The sequence below is a fragment of the Leptosomus discolor genome, chromosome 2 (genome assembly GCF_034619465.1).
Source record: "Leptosomus discolor isolate bLepDis1 chromosome 2, bLepDis1.hap2, whole genome shotgun sequence".
In the NCBI taxonomy this organism is placed as follows: domain Eukaryota; kingdom Metazoa; phylum Chordata; class Aves; order Leptosomiformes; family Leptosomidae; genus Leptosomus; species Leptosomus discolor.
The window spans coordinates 55,342,474-55,369,880 of record NC_141392.1 but is presented as its reverse complement, the minus strand read 5'-3'; the positions used below and the strand labels follow the sequence as shown (position 1 = coordinate 55,369,880).

Here is a 27,407-nt window from a genome sequence, read left to right as displayed (position 1 = left end):
CCTGTCCCCACTGGAGGGGAGAGCCGTGGGGAAGCAGCCGCCCCGTATATTCCCGCAGCCCCTGGGCTTGCGAGAGCAGGGAGCACGGGTGGGCTCGGTGCCGTGTTTGACGCGCACCCGTCCTCACGCCGTGGCGGGAAGCTGCCAGGCCCAGCTCTGACCCGGGGATCGTCCCGCCGCGAGGCCGAGGCGCTTGTTGGGGGCACCCAGCCCGGGGGAGGGAAGACCCTTGCAGCGGGGAGCCCTCCCTCCGCCTTCCGGGAGTCCGGCAGGGCCCTCCGGCACCCCAAAGCCCTGCCCAAAGCCCGCGGCCGGCCAGAGGGCGGCGGGGCCGCGCTGCCTCGGCGCCAGCTCCTCCTCTTCCGCGCCGGCAGAGGGCGGCCCCGCGGCGGCGTGCCGAGGCGGGCGGCGGCCATGGCCGTGTTGCTGGAGACCACGCTGGGCGACCTGGTGATCGACCTGTACACGGAGGAGCGGCCCCGCGGTAGGAGCTCGGCGGGCCGGGGGGAGTTGAGGTGGTCGCGGCCAGGGGGGCGGTAGCGGTTTGACCCCTTGCGCGGGGGTGAAAGAAGAAAGCTGGGGCCGAACGCTGCCTGCCGCCGCCCTCCGCGCCTGGATGGGGCCTGGTCGGCCGGCCGGCACACGCCGGTTGTTAACCGCCCGGCCCTGCTCACGGCCGCCGCCGTGGCCCTGGCGGAGGACGCTCCGCTCGCTTGCTCGCGGCTCCCGGGCTGGCGGCGCAGCCGCGGCAGCCCCGGGGGCTGCGAAGCTTCCCGAGGGTTCGGGGAAGGGGCCGTTGGGCCGCGCCTCCCCGGCCGCGGGGCTCCCCTCGGAGCTGCCCGGCGGCACCCTCGCCCCCGGCAGCGAGCCGGGCTTTTCGCCCGGGCTGCCGCACAGCGGGGGGCGGCGGTTCGGCTGCCGGCCCGGCCCCCTGGGGGACCGGGCTGCGAAGAGGCGGTTTCGGGCAGCAGCGCATCTCCTCCCACCCGTGTTTTGGCACGTCGCGTTGGACCTCGGTGCTGGGGTTAGATCAGAACGGGTGCCAAGGTGTCTGTGGCCGTCAGGGGTCCCCGTGGGCAGCTTGTATATACCTGTGTGAAGTACTTTGAAGCACCAATTACCGTTGGAAGCTTTTTTTTTTTTTTTTTTTTTTTTTTTTTTTAAATTATGCTTTTACTATCAATGTAATGTATAATACCGTATTAAAAAAATAAGCAAATGTAATTATTCTAAATCAAAGGGCAACTGTGATCTTTTTTAGGTGTTTGGAAAGAGACTGGAGAGAAAAATATGTGCGTTTCTTTGTAACTAGCTGTATTCAGGGTTCTTTGAATCACTAGAGATAGAGGCTTTAGGAAGGGAGGAAATGTTACCTCTTCTGAGGGCATTTCTCACAGCATTTAGAGGTTGTATTCTGGTAAGTCTTAACAAAACCACTTTTCTACGTGTTGAACTGGGTATCTATTATATCTATGCTTACTATATCTGGGATTTTCTTAGTAAATGTTGGTATAATTTCTTGCAGCTTGTCTGAATTTTCTGAAGCTCTGCAAAGTCAAGTACTACAACTATTGTCTTATTTATAATGTACAGGTGAGTATTCTCAATTCCTTATTTTTTTGTTGGTTTAAATTCGCAAACATGAAAGAAGTGTCTTACATATTCTTCTTTGTGACAGAGGGATTTTATTATACAAACGGGTGACCCCATGGGAACTGGCCGTGGAGGGGAATCCATATTTTGGTAAGTAAAACTTCTGTGTTACTTCATTGACAGAGAGGTTTACAGGGGAGTATGGGTTCCAATTAGATTGTCTTCAGCTCTCTTGGGGCAGAATTATTGATGGGAAGTAAAAATGTTGATGTGTAAGCTTCTGTGGTTGTCATACCTAAATACCTTTTTAATTCCTACACTGCCTGTGGCCGTTCAGATTTTTTTTCCGGACAGTATTCTATCTCTGACCTTAGAAGCAAAGTTGCAACTAGCAAGTTGTACACAAATTTGTGTTTATTTAAAACTTAGCAAACAACTATAGGTTTGATTTTGTAACAGCAGTAGCATAACTAAGTGCTCTGTAGAAGGCAAAATCAGTAGTTTGTTACTGCTTTTATTTTTGTAACAAAATGTACTTAACTGAGCAGGAAGGGAATATAGAGGCTATACTTGATTTCCTCTATGTATAAGAAAGTAATACTGTTGCTCTAAAAATTCACTCGAGTTCATTTTAGTCATGTTGAATGAATACAAGGAAATAACTTTTCTTCCTTGTTTGAGGTGTTTTCAGTGGTCATCCACATAAAAGTTGAAGAAATGATTCACACAGCTGGGATGGACATTAGCAAAGTACATACGTTCTATATGGTTCCTTTGAAATTGTTATTAAAAGTAGAATTAAAATTGCAGAGCAGAACTAAACCTGGAGTGCTGGGGAACACAGTATACAGAGATAAATAACTCAGTTTGAACAGAGGCAGCGTTGCTAGACTAATGTTGACTGTTTTAAGTCTGGTATGTCAGAGCCTCTTAAATATAGAACCTTGAACACGTGGATCCGTGGATCACCACTCAGGTGATACTGGAAGCAGTATAATTGTGCTAAGCAGGTGCAAGTCTAGGTAGGTAAACTTGCCAGGCCTGAGGTGTCTCTGCACGTGGGTAGATCAAGTTTGTTTTGATATTCTGCCCTTTCGAAAGGATTGGTCTTCTGAGGCTCATTGGTGTGGCAGACAGGGAAGTATAGTGCAATGAGAGAGCAGCAGATTCTGTTCTGCTGCTGGCATGGAGAGTGGCAGTTTGTCTTTTCTACCTGTTCTTTAACTGCTGAACTCTGCAAAATTGGAGTTTCTGTTCTTGCTACCCAGGAAACTGATGCAAGCAAAGTTTAATTTGAATCCTTTCTTCATAGAGGCTTACACCTGCTTAGCAAAATGAGTTTAAACACAGCACTGTCCTCAAATTTGGGCAAATGTGTGTATTGACCATGCCTCTGTCAGTTATGAGTGAGACAAAATGGGTGATATCAGGGTTAGACTTAAAAAAATTAAGACTGTAACAATTTGCCATACCCCCTGTATCTCAAATTACTGTATGGAGTCCCATCTGTATGCTGAACTAAGTTTACACATTGATTTAGTGGCTTTCCATTTATCTTGGAAGAGAAATTTTTGATATAAATAATTTCATTGTTACCATGTGGATTAACTTCTTTTTACAGAACCTGCTTATCAAAACTTGTATTCGCTCCATGCCATCGAAAAATACTATATACTGCATTTAAAAACATACAAATACACCTCCCCCTGTCCCCCCACTGCTGCGAGGCCTCTGTGAAATGCCTCAGAGAAAAATCTGTTGTTCCCTGTAATATGAAGTGAATTATGTAAGTGTATGTGTCCATAAAAACGTGCATGGAAGCAATGTGAATTGTGATGTAATTTGAATGCCAATGTAAACATTTTTAGGGTATTATATTTACTGTTTTACAGCATTTGTTTATCTTGCTTTTAAAAATTCCTTTGTCTTGTAACATATTTGTTGTATGTATTTTCAGTCAGCTGTATGGCGATCAAGCTAGATTTTTTGAGGCAGAAAAAATGCCGAGAATTAAGCATAAGAAGAAAGGAACCGTATCAATGGTGAACAATGGCAGTGATCAGCATGGATCACAGGTCAGTGTAGTGTTGGGAAGCCGCGGTACGCGACTAAATAACTAAAATGAAAATTCCTTGAATTTACAAAAGAGACATAACAATGACAGTGTCATCTCAATAGCATCATCTTGTAATATGGTCAAAAGGCATGTAAAAAACCAACTGTAGGTAAGTATTTTGCATAGTGTTCCAGGTGGCAGTGGGTATTTGCAAACAAGAAAGAGATTAAAGTGCTCAGATTCAAATCCTGTTCTAGTTAATTTTATAGATTTTATTTGTTAGCATTCAGTCCTCTTTATTTTTTTTTTCCTTGGTTTATTCATTTCTGTTAATACCTTGATGTGATTTTGCTAATGTGTAGAATGGACAGGAAAAAATCCTGTAGTTAAATGGAAGTGAAAAGTAAGGAAACTGGATTTTGAAATAATCTTAAAACTTTCTGGTTATAACTTCATTTTAGTTTGGAAACTGAAATCATACCACTGTTTCCTCTGTATGGTTACATAAAAGCATGCATGAATAATACAATATAAGTTTACAGTTTGTCTCAGTGCTGTCATAAAACAATTTCTGAAAGTGGTGGTGTTCCCTCTGCTGTTCCCTGTTCATGTGCATAGTTTTTGCTGTAGGTATATGAAAAGCTCTAATATCATAGAATGATACTATTTCTAAATTATTTTTTTAGGTGCATTGTCGCTTTTATATATTAAAATGCCTCACTTGTAATATCCATATGTTTTAATTTTAAAAAAGAGGGGTTTTTAATAACTGAAGGGCAATTAAAAAAAACCCTATGGCTTTATTTCAGCTATAACTTGTCATATATGGAGTTAATTTTTCTGCCTCCCTGCATTGTATGTGTAAAATAGTTTGGGTGGCGAGGTTAGGAAAAAGAGATTACATTTGTATTTATGTTTAGGAATGCAACCTGTTAGCGTGTACACAGGCATATGGGAATTAATGCAGTTCCCAGGAACGTTATTGCAGCTTCCTCCTTGGGAAAGAAGAATTCCAGTGAGGAATTGTGTGGTTGGCTTACAAATATAACATAGCTTAGTGTGACCTGTACCAAATACTATCCAGTCTTAACTGTGTTGCAGAGAATAGGGAGTGAGATGTTACCAGTCAGATTATAAAGCATGGATGTAGGGCTTGTGTTCTATTACTTGTGCATATCTGCTGCTGCTTCTTTCGTTCATTGCCAAGCGTCCTCAGTCTTTAATTTGTTACCAAGTGTTCAGTTGGTATTAATTTTCATAGTTTCAGTTTTGCCCTAAAGGGAAACACCTGATTTGTGTTAGGATACATTTCAGTGCCAATTCAAGCTGATGAAAGTCAGTGCTCCTGTGTTCTAGTTCTTGTCTCAATGCTACTGCATCCTGTTTCTTGGGAGGGAAGGGTCTGTGATACAAGGGAAGGAAGGAAAAAAGTCTGGATAGAATTAGGTGAAGGTAGAACTATGGAAGTTTTTGCCAAAATTGTGAAAATGCACCTGCGGAATGTAGTTAGATGAACGAGTGATTTAAGCTCAGCTCATTGCTGCCCAGGGGGGTAGCCTTGCTCTTTCTGATCTCTCCCTTTCATCAGCTGTGATGCCTGTCAAAACCTTTGCTGATCTTGCTCAGCAGACCTACCTGGCAGATAACTATCTGCTCTTCCTCTGCTGGTCTGGTTTTCTGCCAGTTTACTTCGTCAAACCGATTCGCAGAAGGGTCCAATGAGCCAGAGCTGCAAGCTCAAGTGGAGAGAGACTCGTGTGAGAGAGCCTCCTTTCCTCAGGCAGTGTCCATGAGCTGTGGGTTGGGTCACTATGTTCTCAGAGCTGATGGAAGACAACTAATCTTGTGCCGCTGAAGTCGGGAAGAGTTGTTTTTTTTTTTTCCCCACTGATTTCAGTGAGAATTGTACCTATTCTAAGGTAAAACTCAAGTCCCGAATTTTTCTATTTACTGTTGCTGCTTTTGTGTCTTCTTTTGTAGTTTCTTATTACTACAGGGGAAAACCTGGATTACCTTGATGGTGTGCATACAGTATTTGGGGAAGTGACAGAAGGAATGGATGTACTGAAGACCATTAATGAAACCTTTGTAGATAAGGATTTTATCCCATATCAAGATATCAGGTGTGACTGCTTTTGACTTCCCTTTGAGGAATACATTATAGTTAAACAAATACATCTTTTTTGGAAACTGGATTAACATAGCAATGTCAGGTGATCTTGTATGTGGTGTCTTAAATACTCTTTTAATCCAGTATTATTGGTAAACCAAGCAGGTACTAAAATAAACAACTTTGTAAGAAAATGTGCTACTATGTTGCTTTTACAAAAGCATCAGTACTAGTATTTACAAACGTACAGTATGTCGCTGTTTGGAATATAACTGAGAATCAGTGGGGTTGGTTTATTGTTAACTTGCATAAAGAGTTTTATTTGCATGTGACTGATGCTGGTCTTGTTTTTTGTTTTCTATAAGGATAAATCATACAGTGATTTTAGATGATCCGTTTGAAGATCCACCTGGCTTGTCTGTTCCTGATCGCTCACCAGAACCTACTAAGGAACAGCTAGATGTGAGTGTTTGTGATAGCTTCTTGGGGAAACATTGGAAGAAGTACTTAAATAAATTTGTCAATGTCAGTGGCCAGCACAGGCTTGATCAAAATAAGAATTTTGCCTTTAAGATTTTGGCTGTCAAATTTATATTCTAAAAGAACTACACATTTTTAGTGTAGGAGCATAAGAGATGCTCTTCTACTGTGCCAGTTTGAGTTCTGATATGTCAAATGCTTGCCTGTTATTTGGGGCTGTTGTTGCGTTTAATCAAATATAGCTGCTTAATCTTTCAAGAACAGGATAAAAGAGTGACTTGGGTGCTGTCCTCTGTGACTATGGCAGAGTTAGGCTGGAAGGCTGTGGTTTAGGTTTCTAATTATGGTGTAGATATGCAGAACATTCAGATACACAGAACATTCAGAATATTCACCTTTGGTATTACTGTTTTTTGTCTACTCTGCTAGAAGACAAAATATAATTAACATTTGTTAATGTTAAAGTGCCTGTTGCTGTTTTCCTTTTAAATGTGAACTACCCTGTGTTTCAGTGGAAGTAGTCTTAGTCATTCTTTGAGTTATGTCTGCAAGCATGCATACTGCTGTGGTGTATTTGTTCAAACAGAAGGAATTTGCTAAAAATATATTTGTAATTATTCATAATTTACTCATAGCATGCAGTTATGAAAGTTGCTATGTGAAATTATCTCCTTGAATAGCAACGGTTGTTTCAAGCTATGAATAAATTGACTAGAGAGAATATTGTTTGGTTTTAGAATCATAGAATACTTTGGGCTGGAAGGGACCTCTAAAGGTCGTCAAGTCCAATCCCCCTGCAATAAGGAGGGACATCTCTAACTAGGTCAGGTTGCTCAGAGCCCCGTCAAGCCTGACCTTGAATGTCTCCAGGGATGGGGCTTCCACTACCTCTCTGGGCAACCTGTTCCAGTGATCCACCACCCTCATATTAAAGAACTTTTTCCTAATGTCCAACCTGAATCTACCCTTTTCTAGCTTAAAACCATTACCCCTCGTGCTGTCACTACAAACCCTTGTGAACAGCTCTTCCCCTGCCTTCCTATAGGCCCCTTTCAGGTACTGGAAGGCAGCTATAAAGTCCCCCCGGAGCCATCTCTTCTCCAGGCTGAACAACCCCACCTCTCTCAGCCTCTCTTCATAGGGAAGGTGCTCCAGCCCCCTGATCATTTTTGTGGCCCTCCTCTGGACATGCTCCAACAGGTCCACATCCTACTTGTCTTGGGTATCTTTTAAGCTTAATAGATATAATTACAAGATTGGAATTAGGCTTTCATAGTATGTCTGCACTGTATCTCTGATACCTTCAGATATGTTAAATGGTGTAAGGAGTTTATCAGCTCATTGCCAACTGCGTAGAGATTTGAAATCTTACACTTAGTTTTCTTCCCCTGTAGCCTGTCTGAAGATACACCTTTGGTGTAGAAATGCCTGTGAGAAGGGCAGCATTCTAGAGGTGCTGATGAGGAGAAAAAATGAAACCTCAAATTCTGCCTAGATGTAGATGTGTAAAAGGAAAGTTCTTGTTGTGATACACTGTGTTTAATGTTTGAGTCTTTCTAGACACCACAGATATCTGCAGTATTAGATATCTTCATTCCTGGTAGGAGCTATCTAGATTAGAAATGTGTTGACACTTATGGTGAGATGTTGAGTATGAGATGGGAGTATAAAAGAATTTAGAGTATCTTAACTGAGTGTGGTTGAAATTTGGCCTGAAAGTTCATACAAAGTTCATAGTGCCTGAAACATGAGGGTAACATCATCTCTTTTTTTAATCTGAGTGGGAAGAATGGAATGAAAGCCCAGTTCTGCAGAGAACAGTGCTTGAGCATATTTCATGTCTTGGGGAGTGAGGGGGGAAGTCATCGAAGTATGTGAGAGAGAATTTTTGGCCATGGCTTGGTAATAACAGCTTTTTCCTTAATTTTTCAGAGTGGCAGAATAGGAGCAGATGAAGAAATTGATGACATGAAAGGACGGTCTGCAGATGAAATAGAAGAAGTTCAGGCAGAAAAAGAAGCAAAAACTCGTGCCATTCTTCTGGAAATGGTGAACGTCTTTCTGTTTTTACTTTTAGATGTTACTCCTCCGTGTGTGCATGTTACATTAAGTCTAGGAGAATATGTAGTATTTATGTTGAAATTGTTTATCTGATGATGATGTCTGTGCTATTAAATGTCTGTGGTACAATGAAAAGGATTAAGCATGAGGTTGTTTTCTGATAAAACCAGGTATACTTTGTTTTAAGCCAGGATTAAAAGTGGATCAGTGGAGGCTTTATAAAAACTTGCTAGAAATGCATCCAGTCAAAAAACACACCACACATAATGTGCTGCTAAATACCTATAATGCTGGGAAAGGTTTAGCCTGTGTGGGAGACAGCTGGGCTAATTCATGATAATCTCTTCCCAGTACCTGTAGTGGCATTGAGGTTTTATTATTCATATATGTCATGGCAGTCTTCCTTCTGTGGGATTAGTCGGATTTGACATTGATTAACTTTATGTTCTTCCTTCTTGAGTATGAAGTTTGGTAACTGCTGGTAGTTGTAAACTCTGTATAGTAACAAAAATGGTTTGTTAATGTTAAAGTGCCTGTTGCTGTTTTCCTTTTAAATGTGAACTACCCTGTGTTTCAGTGGAAGTAGTCTTAGTCATTCTTTGAGTTATGTCTGCAAGCATGCATACTGCTGTGGTGTATTTGTTCAAACAGAAGGAATTTGCTAAAAATATATTTGTAATTATTCATAATTTACTCATTTTTTTTACTCAGGCTTTGAAGTCTGTTTTTTAAAAAAGAAAAAAGCACACACACTGTTGAAGGATGGGGTGAATCAGCCACGCTTATGTACAACTACCAAATTCAAATTTATGGTGAATGGTTTGCAGCAGAATCTGATACCCAGGTCAATTCAGATGTGGCCACAGTGTTGCAGAAGATCTGCAGGTGTGGGCTCTTGTTTTGCTGCAGCAGCAGTGGGGCTGATGGCCTGTTTTCCACGTAAGGTTAGCTAAAAAAGGGCGAGCGGGGTATGTGAGCCAATGCAGTAACTTTCAGTGAGTATTGCTGGGTAGTATGCAATAGGGGAGCTGTGTTCTATCAGCTGAAGAGATGAAAAACTAAGTGTACTGCTAGTTTCACTGATTTGAAAAATCCCAGCTATTAGTTCCACTGTTCTTTTGTCGAAACAGTAAACTTCTCTGAGAGTGTAACATGCTTTTGTGTTCTCTTTTGTGGAATCTGCTTCTCACTCGTGTTATTTTGCTTCTTTCTGCTGTCAAACTAATGTGCATTACCTTTTCCTTAACATATTACATAAAAGATGGAGATAAATTGTTTAAATATCATTAGTCTTTGTTTCAGGTTTTAAAAGAAAGTGCTATAATTCAAAAGGAGGTGGTGTGTATATTTGCATTTTCCTAATTGTAACTTAATTTGCTACCAAGCTGTCTTAAATTTAAACTTACCCTAGCTGTTGCCAGATTTCAAGGAAAGGCAAGTTTATCTTAGGTACAGACAGAGACTAAGGATTGGATCCAGTCCATTTTTATTTTTATAACAGAGTGGGTCTAAAAGTGCACTTCCACTTTTTAGAACTGTGTATTTGTTACGTTATGAACGCGGAAAGCAAGGTGGAAAGTATTTGTGACTTTTTCATGAAGTCCCAGTGGTAGAATTGCAAATAGATAATCGTTCTTAGGTGCTATGGAAAACCCTTTGTTGTGACATCGAGTAGGAAAAAAGATTTTTTTATTTTGTGATAGTACTGTGTCTGGGATCATCCAAAAGATGTGTTGCCAGCGTGCTCATGGCAATAAAATGTAGAGAGCTTTAGGCAGAAGTGATGAATGCCTTTTTCTGTACGTCGCAGGTGGGAGACTTACCAGATGCAGAGGTCAAGCCACCAGAAAACGTGCTGTTTGTTTGTAAGCTGAATCCTGTGACCACAGATGAAGACCTAGAGATAATATTTTCACGATTTGGTCCCATCAAAAGGTAATTATTGTAAAATAAAAAAAAGAACCACCTTTGTTGAAACTGAACTTGATTCCTGCTAGTCTGTTTAGGTTTGGCTGTTAAGTAGTATTCTGGCTTCTCTGGAGATTTATGCTGTGCCTGCATGTATTTTGATAGAGACCACAACAATGATGATACAAAGTCAGATCTAGCTAGGTGAGTATCCCGTCCCATCAGTGGTTTTAAGTGAAAGCCTAGGGAAGTGTAGGAACAAGGCAAGCATATGATATTCTCCCCAGCACCCTGTCGTCTCCCTCCTTTCAGTAGTTTTTACCTCAGATGCTACATGAGCTAAATACAGTCTCTGGGTTTTTCTTTCCCGTGGGAATATGTATGGTTTGGGATAAAGCCACAAACATTTCTGGCATCCGATATACTCCTTGCTAGGGTGTTCCTCATGCCTGCTGCCTTTTTGAGTTTTGAACATGGCTGCTGGTAGTTTCAGCTGATTCCTCCTAGTACTGATATCAAAAGACGTGATGGGCAGTGAAACCTACTTTCCTGCACCTCTCTATCCTACACCCCAAAGTCATCTTTTTTTCTTGCCAAGAGTACTAGCCTACATACTCATGCTTTATAGGGGAATTTTCCTTGCCTTGTTTCCCTTTTCTCAAACTTGTTCTGTTCTTTTGTTTTCATCTCAAGATGAGAGGACCAGAAGTGCACACAGTATTAAAGAAATCGCAGATTTACAGTGGCACAGTGGTATTCTCTGCTTTGCTCTTAGCTCCTTTTCTAGTTAATGCTAAAGCTATTTTTTTTTTACAATGCACAATTAGGATATCCCCACCCGCCCCCCCCCCCCCCCCCCCCCCCCCGCTTGCTTTTATTTACATCAAACATTGTTTGCTGTCTTCTTACTCAGTTGGTCTCCTGAGAACCTTCTGCAATTTTTTCAGTCTTTATTTTTGCCCCTTCTAACAATTTAGTATCATCAGCAAACTCCACTGGTGACCTCTTTACTTTCTCAGTAAGAAATGACTGTTTACTCTTACCTGGTCTTTCACATGTTTATCAATGCAGAGATATTTCTTATGCCTTTGGTGCAGGAGTTCCAGAGGGATTTCAAAAGACTGCATCAAACAGATCATCATCACACACAAGCATACTGGCTCTTTTGGAGAACTTCACTTAGGTTTATTCAGATGATCCTGAGTAGGTCCTGTTTATTCACATGAACACTAACTCTGTCCTGTGTTGAGTTTCCGCTAGTGTGGACAGTACCAGCGTACAGGCCTGCAGACTCCCAGAGCCTTCACTAGACTGTCTGTCTAAGTGAAATTGGCATTGTTTGATGCTCTTACAACTCCAAATTGGGGATTTCTCCCCCTCCACCTCGTCAGTTTGTTCAGTACCTCTTCTGCAGTCCTTCCACTTTCAGATAGCTACTTTTAGTAATCCATGAAGGAGGTTTCTGGCACAAAACTGTCCTACCTTCTTCCTTCTTCCTCGCTGATGGCTGCTGCAAAGAATTCCATAGTTTATGTGATTTATTTTATCTTTTTTTTTTTTTTTTTGTCTTCATTATCTTTTGGATTATGTATCCTAATTCTGATTTTTGACTTCCTCAGTGCACATGGGGCAGATCTCACCTTAATAACACATTTCCTACCCTTGTTGCCTGTTTGACCTCCTTCAACATCTGGTAGTTGGAATTCTTATGTCATATGCAAGAGTTTGGTAATACTGATACAAAATTGTATTGTTCCTGTTTTGCATTTGCTGATTGAATACTTTAGGCTTCTTATTTTTGCCCAGCGCACTGCCTGATAGGAAGATGGCTGCTAAAGAGGTGCTTGCTAAGGAGAGAAAGTTTGTCACATGGTGTCTGTTTAAACTTCTCTTAAAATGACTGAGGAAACAGAATGTGAAATTTCTTGTTTGGCTTTAGTGAAATGCAAAAAATTAATAACAAACGGTAATGTTGGAAAACAGATTTTGTTTAATTAATCAGAAATTCATCCCTAATTCTGCACTTCTTGTTAGCCACTTGTGAGTTAAGTGTAATAATTACTCAAGTAATGTCACATGCATTTTTCTGTGCAGACACCACCACATCAGTAGGCATCTCAGAATCAAGTGTTATGTTTTAAATGTTTTTGTTGTTGTTTGGTTGGGTTTTTTTTTTAAACTGTTACTCTCCTTTTTAAGCAGTCATTGCCTATCCTAGATTTTTTTTCTCCAACAGCATTGACATTTTAATTTCATATGAATTTTTCAGCTGCGAAGTGATTCGAGACTGGAAGACTGGTGAATCTCTTTGTTATGCTTTCATTGAGTTTGAAAAGGTATGGTTTTTAGGTATACTGTATGTAGATTCTTCTTATAAAAGTTCATTTTTTATATACTTCTGTTGAGGAAAAACACTGAAATCTTCAAGCATGGGGTAGCTCATATTTTCTCTTACCGACTTAGTTATAGAAGTTGTGGGTCCTAAATGAGGCAAATTTAAGTCTTCCCCTATTCAACCAAGGAATACAAAGATGTTCTTCTTAGGTTGTCTTGAAACCAGTGGGAGGGGAGCAGGTCCCTTTTTTTTCCCCCAGAGCATATTAGGACTTTGAAGAGTTAAAGGAGGGAATGCTAGGAGAAAAAGGAGGCCTGCTGCATAAAGAGGGGAGGTGGTATGAAAGAAGGTAGATCAATGTGTACAGTAGTGTCCTGTATTTGGCTTGTAAACGATGCTTGCTTTACCAACATGCTCCTGTTACTGTGGGATTGATAGTAGAAGTTCTCTTGATGGTGCATAGCTTCTTGTTTGTATCTGCTAATCCCTCTAATCTGTGAGGAAAACTGGAAAACCCTGGAAAAGTGTTCTCGCTTTCCTTTAGCCTTCTTATGTACTTAAAATTGAGCTTTTATTGGTTGTCTTTTTTTTTCCCTTGTTTTTCTGAAGTTATTACATGTGCCAAATGTAGCTGAATTGGCAAATCTTTAAAATAGTGAACTGAACTGAAGAACTGGAATTTGAAATGCTGACATTTGGACAAAGCATAACTGTTTCTTTTGAAATGGCACAATGCAAGAACTGATGTGTTCTAGGCACTTTTAGAAAAAAAGTGTGTGCCGTTAAGGAGTTGAATTTGTGTTTGAGCTCTTCAGTGAATATTCCTATGAAATAACCATGACTTAAAATTTTCTGGAAACATTTATGTCAGGAGGAAGACTGTGAGAAAGCCTACTTCAAAATGGACAATGTGCTGATAGATGACAGACGGATACATGTGGATTTTAGCCAGTCTGTTGCAAAGATTAAGTGGAAGGGAAAAGGTATGTACACTTGCAATTCTTTGACTCTCATAACTTGATAAGCCATGACTTCTAAACTTTTTTTTTTTTTGGTATTAGTTGTTAACAAAATAATATGGCAGTACATTGTTACTTTCTAGTTTATTTTTTCACTGTATGACAGTTCGGTGTGTACAAGAAAAGGTCCATATTCAGGCCAGGGATTTTCCCTCTTCACCTCCTGTAGATGAAGCACATTGAATAGTAGGCTGTATGTTATAAAAGCCCAATTTCAGATGTTTGAGGATGTTTTGGGAGGAAGAAGATGGTGGGAGAGGTAGATACAGTGGTTATTTGGTTGTTTGGGATGTGAGGAAAACACTGGACTGGGAGAGGTGACTGTGCACTGCAGTGGTGACATTCTTGTGTGTCTTCACCTAAAAATGCAGTCAGCCCTCAATTGTTTGCATATGATTTCTCCAGGCTGGGGACCTGTCATGGACACTGAGGTACTAGAACTTGTCCTGCGCAGAGCTGAGATGACTGTAGGCTATACCATGCTCCGCGGTGCATCGTGTGTTAATGGACTACGTGGAAAGCTTTTCTTTATCTGTGTAACTTAGGTCTAAATCGTCCTCAATATTGGAAAGCTAACTATATTGTCATCTTATTGTGCTTATATGGTACCCAAAAAGTGACTTAGGGGAAGTACTGTCCTTCCACCTTCAGTAGCCATTTCTGTTTCTAAAACTATTGCAGTTTTAAGTATGACCGTGAGATGGCAGCACGTTGCTGTAGAATTGTTTATTAATCTGTGAGCTGGTACTTTCAGCTCACAGGCTGCAGAATGAAATTTGCCATGCCTCTCTTTAAATCAAGACATGACTTTTTTTTTTTATAGTTTTCCATTTGGAGTCTTAAGCTGTAGCTGTCTCAGAGGTTTCCCTTTGTGTAGCCCAGGGCAAAATGTCATTTAATAATGAGAAGAACTGCTGTTACCATGAAAGCCTACAGACTAAAGTAACGTAGGATCTGTAATCAAAGTCAGACTAAATCAGTTGCTGAATCTTACTTTGTGATCCTATTCATGTGTTGTCGCCGCTGGACATGAGTGAGGAGAAAGCCGTATGTTGTTTAATGGGATCTGTAAGCAAGAGAAGGACAGAAAATCACAATTTGTCCTACTGTCTTCTACTCTGTTACCCAGACGTCAGTGTTGTTTCTGGAACTATGTCCTGCTATGCATCTCTGTAAGGTTATGAAGAGCCCTTAAATTCATAAGCAGAACTTAATGATAGGTGTGGGTCTTGCTTGTTTTTTCAGTTGGAGTGAATTGAATATATTTCTCTGTGGACAGGTGGGCGGTATACCAAGGACGATTTCAAAGAGTACGAAAAGGAACGTGACAAACCTTCAAAACTTGCTCTGAAAGAGAAGGTAAAACCGAAGCAGGAGTATCCTTTTCTGGTCAAAGGTATTTTTTGAACTACGCACAGGTTATGAAAACAGCCTGAAAAAGACTTCTTATTCTTAAAGCTTGCCAAATGAATATTTTGCTGCTGCTTCATATAACGATTTGGTGTTTGAGATGGAATTAAGCATTTTGCATTTTTCATTTGATGACTTCGGTGAATTTAGTCAAATCAGAATGTGCTGTTTCACTTCCAGGTTGTATGCAGGGAGATAGCATTCCCAGTCTACAGCCCTGGAATGACGTGGCGTGACAGAGTTTTAAGTAGTTTCAGAGAGGACCTGCTGTATCCAAAATGAGATCCTAGTAATGACTAAATCATGCTTTGAGATTGTATTTTATTTGGGGTGAGCATGAGAGAAAAGAAGACTGTAGCTTGTTCAGATATCCACAGGTAGATAAGAAGAAGAAAAAGAAAGGAGAATTAAGACCTGGTTGTACTGTTTGACAGGACAGAATTCAGTCATCTTAGCACAGCTGATTTTTTCAGTATGTACGATCCTGACTGAAATGCAGGTAGGTCTTTGTAAACCCTGGTCTGATAAACAGGTATTTGTTTGCTTCATGAGCTTTTATGTTCTGCCATTTATTGATATTAAGTAACAGGTCTGTCCTTAACCAACACCATCAGTGCCAAGTATGACCTTGTGCTGGATGAGGATATAGGAGAGTCTCAAACAAGTCAGTCACACTTGGCTAAAAAACAGAAGAAGAAAAAGCACCACCACTCTGAAGATGAAGAGGATGACAAGAGGACCAAAAAAACTAAGGTACTTACGTCTTCATGCATTAACTTTATACCCATTTGTTATTCTCCTAATAAGAGAAACCCGGAAAAAAAAGGTCCGATACTGAACTGAGGACATGGCGTGCAAAGTCCCGTAAAATACAGCAGTTGTAAACGTACAGAAGGCTGATGTTAGTATCTGATTATGAGAGAGGCTTTCCAAATCTTCCTGGACTTTTGAAGCTTGGCATGTCTGAATGGCTTTTTGCCAAAACAGCCTGAAGAGGCAGTGTAGCCTCTCATAAAGTAGGAGATCTTCAGCACTTTGAACCTGTTGTTCACATATCCCCAGTCATAAACTAGTAGTTAATCATATGTCATGAATGCAAACTGTTTCTCATTTTCTTGCCAGACCAGCGTGTGTGGGCTTTTTCCCGTATGGAATCAGAAATCTCTTTGCATTATCTTTTTTTTTTCCCCTTAACTGTTTTATAAGCATTTGTGTAAAAACTGTATGCACGTTTGCTTGCATCTCTATTGTGCAAGCACATTGTGCTGTAAGACTGGCGCTGTGGAGGAGGTCATCAGAAGACAGTGGTTCTGTCATTCATGGGTTCCAGTGCAGCCTGTCAGGTCAGCATTCTCATGTTTCTGTGCACTTGGGATAGTCAGCATGTTGATGTTTCATGGAAATGATGTCTGCAATGATAAAGTGGGGAGTTAACTGCTACTGAAATGTGAGCATTAGGGAGAATTGAGCTAAGCTGAAAAACAATAACCCAAACCCCAATATTTTAACAATGCAAGCTTTTATGGGTAAGAACAAAGCTGTCTTTAGCAAGTTTGTGGAAGGATTAAAGCCATTGTCCTGGCATGAGTTTTGAGTACTGCTTTAAGTTCTGAGTACAGAGAGCATATGTTGTTCTGTTGTTCCATTGCGTCACTTCTTGCTGTGATAAAAAAAACCAAAACAAACCCAACAAAACAAAAAAAACCCTTTTCTCATGAACGTTAGCAATTAAATTTTTTCATTCATGGTACAAGTCTTTTTGTCACTGCTTGTGTACTAATTCAGTCGGCATCTTTTGGGTGGAGGGAATGGACCTCTTCAGATAATTAAAGTCTCGTCGGAGCATATACGTGTTGGTTTAGTCTTCCTCCTATCTTTTTGGACTGACATTGTCATTTTAACAGTTTTGAAACAGATATTTCTGGAAATAGTCTTTGTTCTTGATGGTTCAGAAATTACACGTGTGGGACTGGCTGGTCATGCGTTAGCAGCAGAGAACATTTAAAAATCATTCAGATGTCTCCACCCCTGCAGGTAGTACAGCAAGTACTGGCAGCAATAGGTTGTTAACCTGTGTTGTTATTGTTACGAGGCGACTGCGAGACACGTTAGCAGTGGATTTCATAGCACAAAAACTGAGGACACAGGGATTCCTGGTGCTATTTCCAGGTTCTGGGAAAGAGTATTTTCTAGTGTTTGACTCTGTGATCTCTTCTGTGTCTCTGTTTATCTTTTTGTGGTTTTATTGGCTGCTGCTATTGTGGCTTGTTCCTGTAGTCTGCTGCAGCTGAATTCTGGTATCATTTTCTTTCCTGCTGTTTTCCTCCCTATTGCTCACCTTTACCCATCTTGGTGTAAATAGCTTAACCTTCTGATACCTGAAATCACAAGTGGAGGCTTGCTTCTGTTCTGTGATGGCAAGCAACATAGTTCCCTCTTGGAGCTGTGAAAATGAATTTCTGGGGAGAATTTTTCTCTGTGTCTGCACTTGAATATTCTTGTTAGTGTGTACTGTATCGTGTATACACACTGTATGTATTCAGTCTCATTTAGGAATTCAGTAACTGTCTTGGGCATAGCCCTTTCCAGATGAAATCTGCAGCAGCTTAGCTGACAAATTCTGTTTAGCATCCACAAAATGTAAATTTTTACTTTTTTTTTCTTTTTTTAGATTTGTAATTTGGACATAATCTGGGGAGCTCCTACAGGAGCAGGGGAAGGAAGCATGTTCTTCAGGCAGAGTGTGTTCAGTGTGAATACCAAGGCCAGCACAAAGCATAACAGTGTGGAAAGTTTTTTTGATGAATGGTAGCATTTTTATTGTAGGCAAACAAAGCATTTTCCCTTAACCCCATTTTGGAAATACTAGAAGATATTTGAGGTAAGAACCTTAAAACAGAACAACAGCAGACCTTCCACAGATAATTGGCCAAAGACCACGGTAGCCATGCCTCGTACCTGAACTTGCACCCTGAGCCCTTAGTGTGGCAGAGATTTTGATTAACAGAGTGTGGGGTCTTACCATGGGAAGTTCTGGCAGCTGAAACTGCAGTTTGTGCTACTGGCTCCAGCTATGACTTGAAGGGGTTTTATTTTCCGAATAGTTTCCATGATGTTGAATCGTTTTTCTGTGCTCTTGCTGATGGTTGGTTTTTTTTTTTTTTTTTAGTGTATTTTGACTCATCCTTTTCTTAGTCTGACACCCGTTTCCTGAATCTTCAGCCTCTGTGTTGTTGTTTTAAGGCTATATTTTTGAATGTTGTGCTGTTTGACTTGATTCCAGAGGGTAGAAGAGGTAGCATGTTGTGGCTTGCTTTTAGTAGGTAACAGGATGTGGGTCTGGGTCTGGAGCAGGGGGGCTGGACTACCATGTGGGTTTGTGAATAGGATTTGGTATTTGAATACAGGTCATGCTTCTGCTTGAGATCTATATTATGACTTTGTTCCCTTTCCAGTTTTCTCTCTGTTTTTTTTGGTCCTTGGATTTTTTTTTTTAAGATACTGGATCTGTGGAGGAGTATAGCCTATCCAATGGATTTTTGTGAGACATAGGGCCTTTCTGACTTTCAGGTTTCTGTAGCACATGGTTTTGGCAGAGGCATTGATTTTTCTGGTTTTAATTTCCTGCTCATTGGACATTGTTCTCTTTATATTCAGGGTCAAGTTTGATCAAAATCTCCCTCCTGAAAAGGCTCTCTATTTGTTTGCTCCTTTTAACTTTTAACTAGTGTGCTTAATGTATGTGGAGGTGGCATCTTTATTCTACTTTTGTGGTCATGGTATTTCTAGGCGATTTACCTGCAAGTGCTGTTTGGCAAGTTACTACTTTTGGCAAAGCCAGCCGTGAACTTCCAGAGAGTGTCTTCCCCTCTTTTCATATTTCCTTCCTCATAAGAGTTTACCAACACAGTGCCGGATTAAGAATTGGGGTGATCATAATTTGCTCGTTGACTGAAGAGAGGCTGTGATCCTGAATTGCAAAATCTGGACTTCAGCAGTAAGATAAGAGCCTGTTTTTAAGTAGGAATCTTTCTTCCTCTTCCAGTGGGAAAACAGCATGTTTCTGACTTGGATAGGGCATAAAAGATTTGGTTTCAAAATACTGTTATTTTTAGTAACTCGGAGTGCTTAAAAAATGGACCTTTTGCTGTGCCAAAGACTTAAAAAAAAGGTAAAATCTTATTTAAGGGGAAGCATAGCCGATTTTTTGGGGAGAACTAAGATGCAATTCATCCTATTCATTCAAATTACTACATTTTTTTTCTTTACACTGTGATCATATTGGCTACTGTGATGACCTCTGTGGCACTTTCAGACTTGCCCTGTACACCTGTACCTTAAATGCTTCTGTGAAGATCATTGTGCTTGCCTGGCTCCATGCTTATATGAGGTTTGGGTTTTTTTTAAATCCTTTCAGCAAGTTGCCCTTTTCTATGGCATTCAACATGGGCTACTTGTCTTTACTTTCAAGTCTTCACTAACCTGTTCCCTGCCCTGACTTGGCCAGTGTTGGCTTGGTAGATTGTTCAGCTGAGGTGCTGTTCTGCTTTTCTCCTGTTTCTCCTGTGTGCTTGGAGGAAACTTCAGCAACAAACGAGCTAGAAGGCACTAGTGCCCCAAAGCTATGTTTGTTTTTCTGGACAGTATTTTTGTCGTCTTCCTCTCTAGTGCACCACCAGTGTGCTCATCTTCTGATGTTTACTCAAGCCTTGCCACGAAGGGGCTTGGAACCTGTCATCTTGTTCAAACATACAGAGAGTGAGCCTTTTGGGTACAAGAGTATTATAGCTGTGCATCATTCTGAAGGTGGCTGGACAAAGCTCTTATAAATGGCTGGATGCACCACTCCTTTTTGGTGGATTCAGATTTTGAAATCTGTACTGAAACAAAGTTTGACAGTAAAGATGTGGAATAAGCATTTGTCCACCAGTGGGATTACCGTACCCAGCAGTAGCAGAAATTTTTGGTTATATAGATGAAGATGTGTGTGTTGATCCAGGGGGTTTATGTTGCTTATTGTAACTCTAGTATTTCAGCGTTATACTGCCTTTCTGGATAAAAAAGCTCTGCTTGGAGTAGAGTGTGTTTTTCGCTGTTGTTTTAAATAAGTAAAGTTTGCTTGTTTGTACATGCAGTATAGGTTTTAGCTGTACAATTGTGAATGCTACTGTCACAAGTTTGTATTTAGGAAAAATGAAAATCTTATCTGAAGTGAAATACTGTATAATTTAATGCAGACATCTTTTGTAGTTCATAATATCTGTGTTTAACAGTATTGTTATTAAAATCTCATAAAATGCTATCTGTCTACTAGAGCATGTAGTGATACTAAACTTTGGGTTGATTGTATCTTCAGAACAGAAGTGGCTATGGCCTTCTTAACAGCAAGTTGTACGTGTATCTTTCTGCAGGATTCTGAAGTTCTCTTGTATTTTGTCTCCCTGTATATCTTAGTTGAATAGTAAGAACAAACTATTTTTTTAGTAGTGCTTGAAAATGTTAGTTCACATGTCAAAACTCAGTGTCGTGTATGAAGAAAAATCTTTTCCTTGAAATGAAATGGTGACTTACTAAGTGATCTCTATCTTTTTACTTTTAAAACTGCTATGATGCTGTGGCCTGTACAGGTGTTGGTATCTCCATGTAGTCGTTGTAGCATGTGCTGTGCCGTAATCTTGCTAAGTGTGACATTTCACAATCTTGGTAATTAAGCCATCTTTCCTTCGTTTTGTAATGCACTTCGTGGTTTCATACCGTCTGCCTAGTGCAACAAGTAAAGCAGGTGTTCTGCTGACAGCAGTTCAGTTCCTCCTTTGTTACATAAACCTCGTTTCTCTCCAGAGCGTGTCCGTTCTGTGTGCTCAGCCACTCGGCTCTATTCTCTGTGACGTTAGGCAGAAAGCCAGGGAAATTAAAAATTTTTGGCTACTTGAACTTGCAGCATGTTTTTAATAAGAGTTTGTGTGTGTGTGCTCAAACACCATCACCACTTATAGTATGTTGCTCTCTCCTTTTTAGGCCATTTTAAATTAGATGGACTTGTACCCCTTAGAGTTTACTATGTCTGTGTGTGAGTGTATCCTGTGTTTTCTGTATGGGTCATACCAGTCAGCGTGCAAAACACAGCTGATTTTTCATTACCTTGTTATTTCCATTTCAACTTATGCACCTTGTGTTGTCGTTTGACTGTACATTTAAAAGGGTCGGATTCTTCATGCTGCCTTTTCTTGTGGACTTCTAGCTTCAGGGAAGTGAAGTAGTTTGTGCACGTGTGTGTGTGTGTGTGGTCTCTGTAATGGTGTCGTTCATTTTTCTGAAGCCTAGAATTCAGGTCACTAAGGATTATTCCAGGCAGGTCTTAAAAAGCATTTTACATCTTCACAGCACTGGAATGCCTGTGGGCCTTGAACCAAAACTATGATCAAAATACTTGCTTAGGTAAAAAGTCAAAATCCAAATCTAGGTAAGAAACTTGTGAAGAGTTTGATAATGTCCTTCTGAGTTGAATCACTGATACAAGCGGGTTTTGCTAAAGCTGCTTAGGAAATACAAGCAGCAGCATGCCTGGCAGCCATGCTTTTTTCCATAAATACTGACAGAAGCTGTAGACTTACCTTCCTCATACAGTTACAGTGGGATTTTTTTATGCGTTATCTTTTTTCAATCATCACGAATGTGAATCTATTTCAGGTAGTACCAGCCTTAGCTAAGGAACCACCCATACTTGACTATTTGCTAGTTTGCTTCATGCCTTTGTATATTTTCCCCTTTTGTTGGTAACTGCATATCTGTCGAATTCCTTTAACAGGATTCTGATCGAAAACATGAAGGAGAACGCTGTAGAGAGAAGACAAGGAGTGAGAAGAAAGACAGGCATCGGAGTCGCAGCCACTCTCAAGACAGAGACTACGCTAGCAGCAAACAAAAAGACAAATACAAAGACGACTTCCGAATAAGAGACTGGGATAAAAAAGCAGACAGAAGCAGAAGTCCTAAGAAATCAAAAGACAAAGAGAGGTCTAAGTACAGATGAAGGACAAGAGGAAGAAAGAGGGGAGCTAAAGTATGTTTTCTTCCCGGCATTACCAACATTCTCTCAAATGGATGCGCAGTTACTCCATAAAAGCAGTTGCCTCCTGTTGGCAGCTTGGCCTTACGAATGCCCAGTGTATGACTGTCAGAGTGAGCCTGATTCCAAAAAGGTGGTTTCAATAAAGTATTTCACGTTAGTGAAATGGTTTGAGTCTCCAATACGGAATGCTGTTTAAAGCTTTTTGGAAACACAAGTGTGCACTACCAAGTGAATTACCCTTTTGCAGGGCATACCACCTTTCTACAAAGAGTTTGTATTTACATTTCAGCGCTTTCAGATGCTATGGTAATGAGTGTGATAGGAGACCAGCAGAGACAGAAATGTGCTGTGTACACTCCTCCCGGAAAGTGGGCAGGTACCATTTGTATATGAATACTCAAGACTCTTACTTCCTTCCTTTAACATGAAGTGCGTCTGGTTGGCTCAGTCCCGTCAGCTCTGTTTGCTCACACCACTGTGCAGCAGTGGGTAGAGGCACTGAAGTACTGCTGTGCTCCTTGCAACGGCCTAAATTGCACTTACTTGCTCTCTTATTTACACAGATCACTTGGCTGTGGGGCATTGCTCGAGGATGCCTCTCAAAACGAAGATTCACGTGATACTTGGCCCATCTGTAGTCACTGTTAAAGATCTGGTCTCTGTGGTGTCAGGGGGATCCACCTGCTATGATGTCACGCAGATTATGTTGGGTGGGTAAGAAAGAAGAAAACGGTCATTAGCAGAAAAGCAGAATTTGTAATCTGCATTGTATTTGCCAAACCTAGATGGGATTGATTTTCAGGTTTTGTGGCAGAAGTAGATCAGTTCATAACTCTTCATCCACAGAGGAATGCAGGTGATGTTATCAGAGATTGGGTCTTAGTGAAAGCTGGCAGGCCCTTAAATATCTGGCTTGCTCCTCACCATTTAAACAGTGTTAGCCTGTATGCATTCATGTTAACATGTGTGTCCTCCTCTTTCTCTCCAGAGGAGGAGAGATCTTGCATTGTTAGGCAGGGAGGGGAGACCTGAGGAACAGTATTTGTCTTTCCTTCCCTTCCGTGGAATGTGTTGGCTTGGAGGCAGTCTGCTTTGAATAAATTTAACTATTTTCTTTTGTGACGGTGTTTTTTCTAATACTTGCTGTAGTGTCTGATTTGTAATAAGATTTTACAGCTTGATACCCCTTACTGGAAAATGATCTGCAGGACAAAGACTAAATCTAAAATTCGAGGCAGCCAAGACCCTGGAGGGGCAGTAGCTGTGCCTGACTAGGGTATTTGAAGGGACTGTATGCAAAAAGTGAACTGCTGATTAGGATGTGTCTATGGGAAGGCCGGTACCAAAGTGGCTCTTTACACCGTGGCAGAAAATTCTGCCTGAGCAGGCCAGGCCAGATGTATAGAATATCCGGGCCCAAGCTGAGGGGAAACTGAGGGTATTGCCCACAGGAACGTGCTTTCCAGCAGCGTCTACCCATCTTCGCTTTGCTGAAGACTAAGTATTTGGTTAAGCAGCTGCCTCTTGCTGAATCTCTGTAACTTTCCTGTTCTTCAAAGCATGGAACTGGAAACCCAGGGTTTCCATAAGTGTCTCCTGACAAAACGTTTCTAAGCCAGTGGGGAGCTGCAGGGCACTGTGCCATCCTTGCAGAGTCTGAGCAAGAGTGCAGGGCCCGCTGTCCCGGAGGAGCGATAAACAGGAAGCCTGCTCTTGGGAGTCTCTCGGGGTGGGGGGCCTGGGGCTGCTGGCTGCTCTCTGTTCCTGTCAAGGCTTTTTCTGCCTTCAGTCTGGCATAAGAAGACTTCCAAAGGATTGTACTAGGCCAGGATATGATGCATTTGGGATAGTGCTGCTGAAGCAGTAGGTTTTCTGTAGCTCTTCCTGCTTTTAGCGTGCTTTGTTAAAGAAACAAGGTTTGCACTGTCACACTGTCCTTGGTTCTTTTCCACAGCACATTTTTAACATGCAAACAACACTGGCTGAATTTGACAAGGATGTGGAGATGGAAAAGTGGTTGAGTCCTTGCTGCTGTTAGGAAATGGCAGTCATAGAGAGAGAAGAAAAGCTTCCACTCTGAGAAAAAGCTGGATTCTTGCTGAACGCTGGTCATCCTCTTGCGGGAGAGATGGCAAAAGTGACTTAACAGCATGAAGGGTTTTGTCAGGCATTCCTAGGCTTTGGCTAAGCCCCAGCCACCTGTGGGACATACAAAACTTCCTGATGTGAATGTGCTCACTTCTCTGCAGCAGAAATGGCTTTCTTTTCCCCCTAACAACAGGGAATTGCTTGAAAACTGAAAGTTCGTATGACTTGTGTATGGAAGTAAATAGTCAATTTGCATTGGTGGACAAAGAGTCTTTAGAATAAAGGGTTAAAAAATAAATACATCTAAAAGGTTTCAAGTTTCTGATTTTCAATATGCGTTAGTGCTCTTTAAAAATATACCGAGTATCTTCAGATTGACGAAATTACCTGTTTATATTTTTAAGATGAAACTTTTAAATGTGGTTGTTCAAAAATTAGGTGGTATTAATAGGTGATTAGATGACAGCATAAAAGCTTTTTTTTTACCTATCTTAGGTACTGCTAAATAAGACTGCATTTCTAGTCCTCTCTGCCAACACTGGAGGGATCGCAGTTCACCTGGTACGCACACGGACAGCCGAGCACTCGGGGTTAGATGGGATTTACTGCTGCGGTCATCGGAAGTTATGGTTGTGTACGTGCGGTTCTTCTGGAAATGACATGAACAAGCCGTATGGCCAACTGAAACCGCAAATACTTCCTGCTGTTCCTGTCCTGCCAGAGGTGTTGGAGTGGACAGGACTTTTTAGTATCCGGGAGTTGGCTAGTTGACTTGTTTTATTCCGATGAGAGTTCACACTTCCCTATCCTTGTTTCCTTTTCGTCAATGCTATCTCCAGCCTCAGTTTCAGTATTGACCTTTGGTGTTTGTGGTAGTTAAAAAACAAAGCGGAACAGAAAACCCCACCTTCCTCTATAATGTTGAGAATAACATTGAAAATACCACAGCAGAAACATCAGCTGCTTCACTTTGACTTAACTGAGGCCTGTTTGAAGCAGAACTCTTCATGCTTTAGGCTCTTGGTTCAGAGGTTGAAAACTTTAAAACCAGCTCCTTAAGCGTTTTTAATTGGAGTCCCTTATCTTAAGGGAAGTATCAACTTAAAAATACGATTTAGACTCTGTAAACTCTTATATTCCATGGATAAGAGGAAGTTAGAGGCCTGTTTTATAGTCAGTGTTGGTGTTCCTTTAGTTCTCTGTAGACTGGAGGTGGACTTGACCAAAACCATTGTTACGTATGGGGTCTGGTCTTAAAGCACTAAAGGCAAGTGAGAGAGGCTAGGGTTTTGCAACAGAGAGGTCTCTAGTCCCACGGGCATCACCCAAATCAGTAGAAGTAGCGTAAAGATTGTGTACAAGTGGTTGGTGTTCCAAGATGGGTGACATGGTAAGCAGTTACCCCAAAACATCCGTGATAACCGTGCGTTTGTCCTGGTGTGTGCTCTGCCTGATGGCTGTCGGCATTCTTGCTGATGGCTTCCTGTTTCTTTTTTCAAAGGTCATGAGTGTGTTTATGAAACTCCCTGAGCATAAGCCTGGGCTGTGCCCTGGGTGGGTTAAGGAGCTGGCATCTTCAGCTAGTTCATCAAAATCCTGTTTTGGAATGATGGCTTGGTGTGTTTGCTCTTCCTTTGGGATGTGTGCTGAAAGAGTTGTTCTGCGTAGTCCTATGCATGGATGGAAGGCAGTGCCATGTGTCCCTGGTTCTGGGCTGCTGAGAATCTTTGCTCTCTGTAGGTAAAGCTATACCTGCTTCCTTCCACTTGTAAAAACAACAACAACAACAAAAACACAAAAAAACAACAAAAAAAAACAACCACCCAAACAACAACAACAAAAAAACCCAACAAAATAAAGCACACACCACCTGTGTGTCCCCCCCCCCAACTATTAGTTATTTGGACAACCATCTTAATTGCACTTTTAAGAGGTTACATTCCAAATTTTCAAGAAGTTCAGAAGCATTTCTGAATCTGTTGCTGCTCTTACCTCTGTTCAGCTCACCTTCCTATAGCCTGTTTTTTTCATACAGAACTTGTATGTTATCGACAACAGGATTACAGGTTTTGCTTGTAAGCTTCCCAGAGCATGGGTAACGTCTCTCCTATTGATCGCCTGTTGCATATTACATAGGGATAGCATCAGCAATTTGAAAAATGTTAAATTACACTACAGGGCAGTATTTTTCTGTAAAGCTCTTGGTCTGGTTACTGACAGAATGCGCTGCTTCTCAGTGAGCAAGCCAGTATCATCTTGGTTAAATGCAGTAGCTGTGTCAAAAGGCATCAGTAAACTGTATTAAAATTCAGGTCTTCCGAGCATACGATAAATTGTTGAAGCTGAAAGGCAGTTCCAAGAGCTTTCTGAAATCTTTAGCTGAACAGCAGTGAACTTTTGAACTTGAAACTTGTTTGGGACTTTCTGATTGTAAAAGGTACTTTTTATTATAAGCCCACTGGAAAACACTTGAGTAATAGCAGTATCTTTTTATATAAAAGGCAGAGGAAAAAATAGATATTTTAAGCAAAACCAAGTTGGGATCGCACTACTTCAGATCATAAGATGGGATTGTAATCTTCCAAGAAGTAAAAGCAGTTACGATTGGGTGTACCATTGAAATCAGTTCTTCTCTGTCCTCCCTGTTCTGTGGTGAGATGGAGTGCTCGCTGCTGTGACATCATTTTGGGGAGTGAGGAAAGGGGGTCATTTTGACAAGCATGTAAAAATACCTCTTCTGAAGATACTGTCTCTTTTTCCAGCCTGGTTACCAGATTGCCCATCAATAACTGATCTGTCACTCTAGCAGGCTCTGTTAAGTTCATCATGTAAATTTTGGGGATGAACACCTGTCTCCTAGTCAAAATTTCCTGTGTTTCCACCACGGAGAAAATTTCACTGGCAGAAAACATCTAGACTTTGCCTAACAGTGTGTAAAGATCATCTTTAAAACTGGGGGTGTAGCTTGTCCTGTGTAACAGTGATTTGTTGTTCTTGGTGAACCAGGAGACTGAATTGAGGGAGTATGGCTTGAGGGTCTGACCCAAGCCTTGCTGAAGGCAGTAGGGAGATATTCTTGCTCGAGGCAGGTTGGGAATGTGTTAGTTCCAGGAACTATTTCAAATATTCCTGGTAATAGAACTGCATTTGATTAAGCACTTGCTTTATCTTGACTGTCTTCTGCTGGTTAGGGGCTAAAGAATTTTCACTGTGATACTATGGCCACCTACGCTTGTTTGATTTTTCCCAGCAGGTGAACTTTTTCAGATGAGGAA

The 27,407-nt window shown here is 41.2% G+C and overlaps 1 protein-coding gene across 1 annotated transcript; it reads left to right on the top strand.

Annotated features, from left to right (window-relative positions):
* The first annotated feature begins 408 nt into the window (after positions 1 to 408).
* Positions 409 to 23,181, top strand: PPIL4 (peptidylprolyl isomerase like 4). The gene is made up of 13 exons (XM_086482384.1): positions 409 to 484; positions 1,526 to 1,593; positions 1,679 to 1,743; positions 3,551 to 3,668; positions 5,630 to 5,772; positions 6,125 to 6,221; positions 8,172 to 8,288; positions 10,111 to 10,235; positions 12,478 to 12,544; positions 13,415 to 13,526; positions 14,842 to 14,938; positions 15,587 to 15,725; positions 21,781 to 23,181. Exons 1-13 carry the CDS (start codon positions 415 to 417, stop codon positions 22,003 to 22,005), a joined length of 1,443 nt encoding a protein of 480 aa, XP_086338510.1. The 5' UTR covers positions 409 to 414; the 3' UTR covers positions 22,006 to 23,181.
* Positions 23,182 to 27,407: the final 4,226 nt, after the last annotated feature.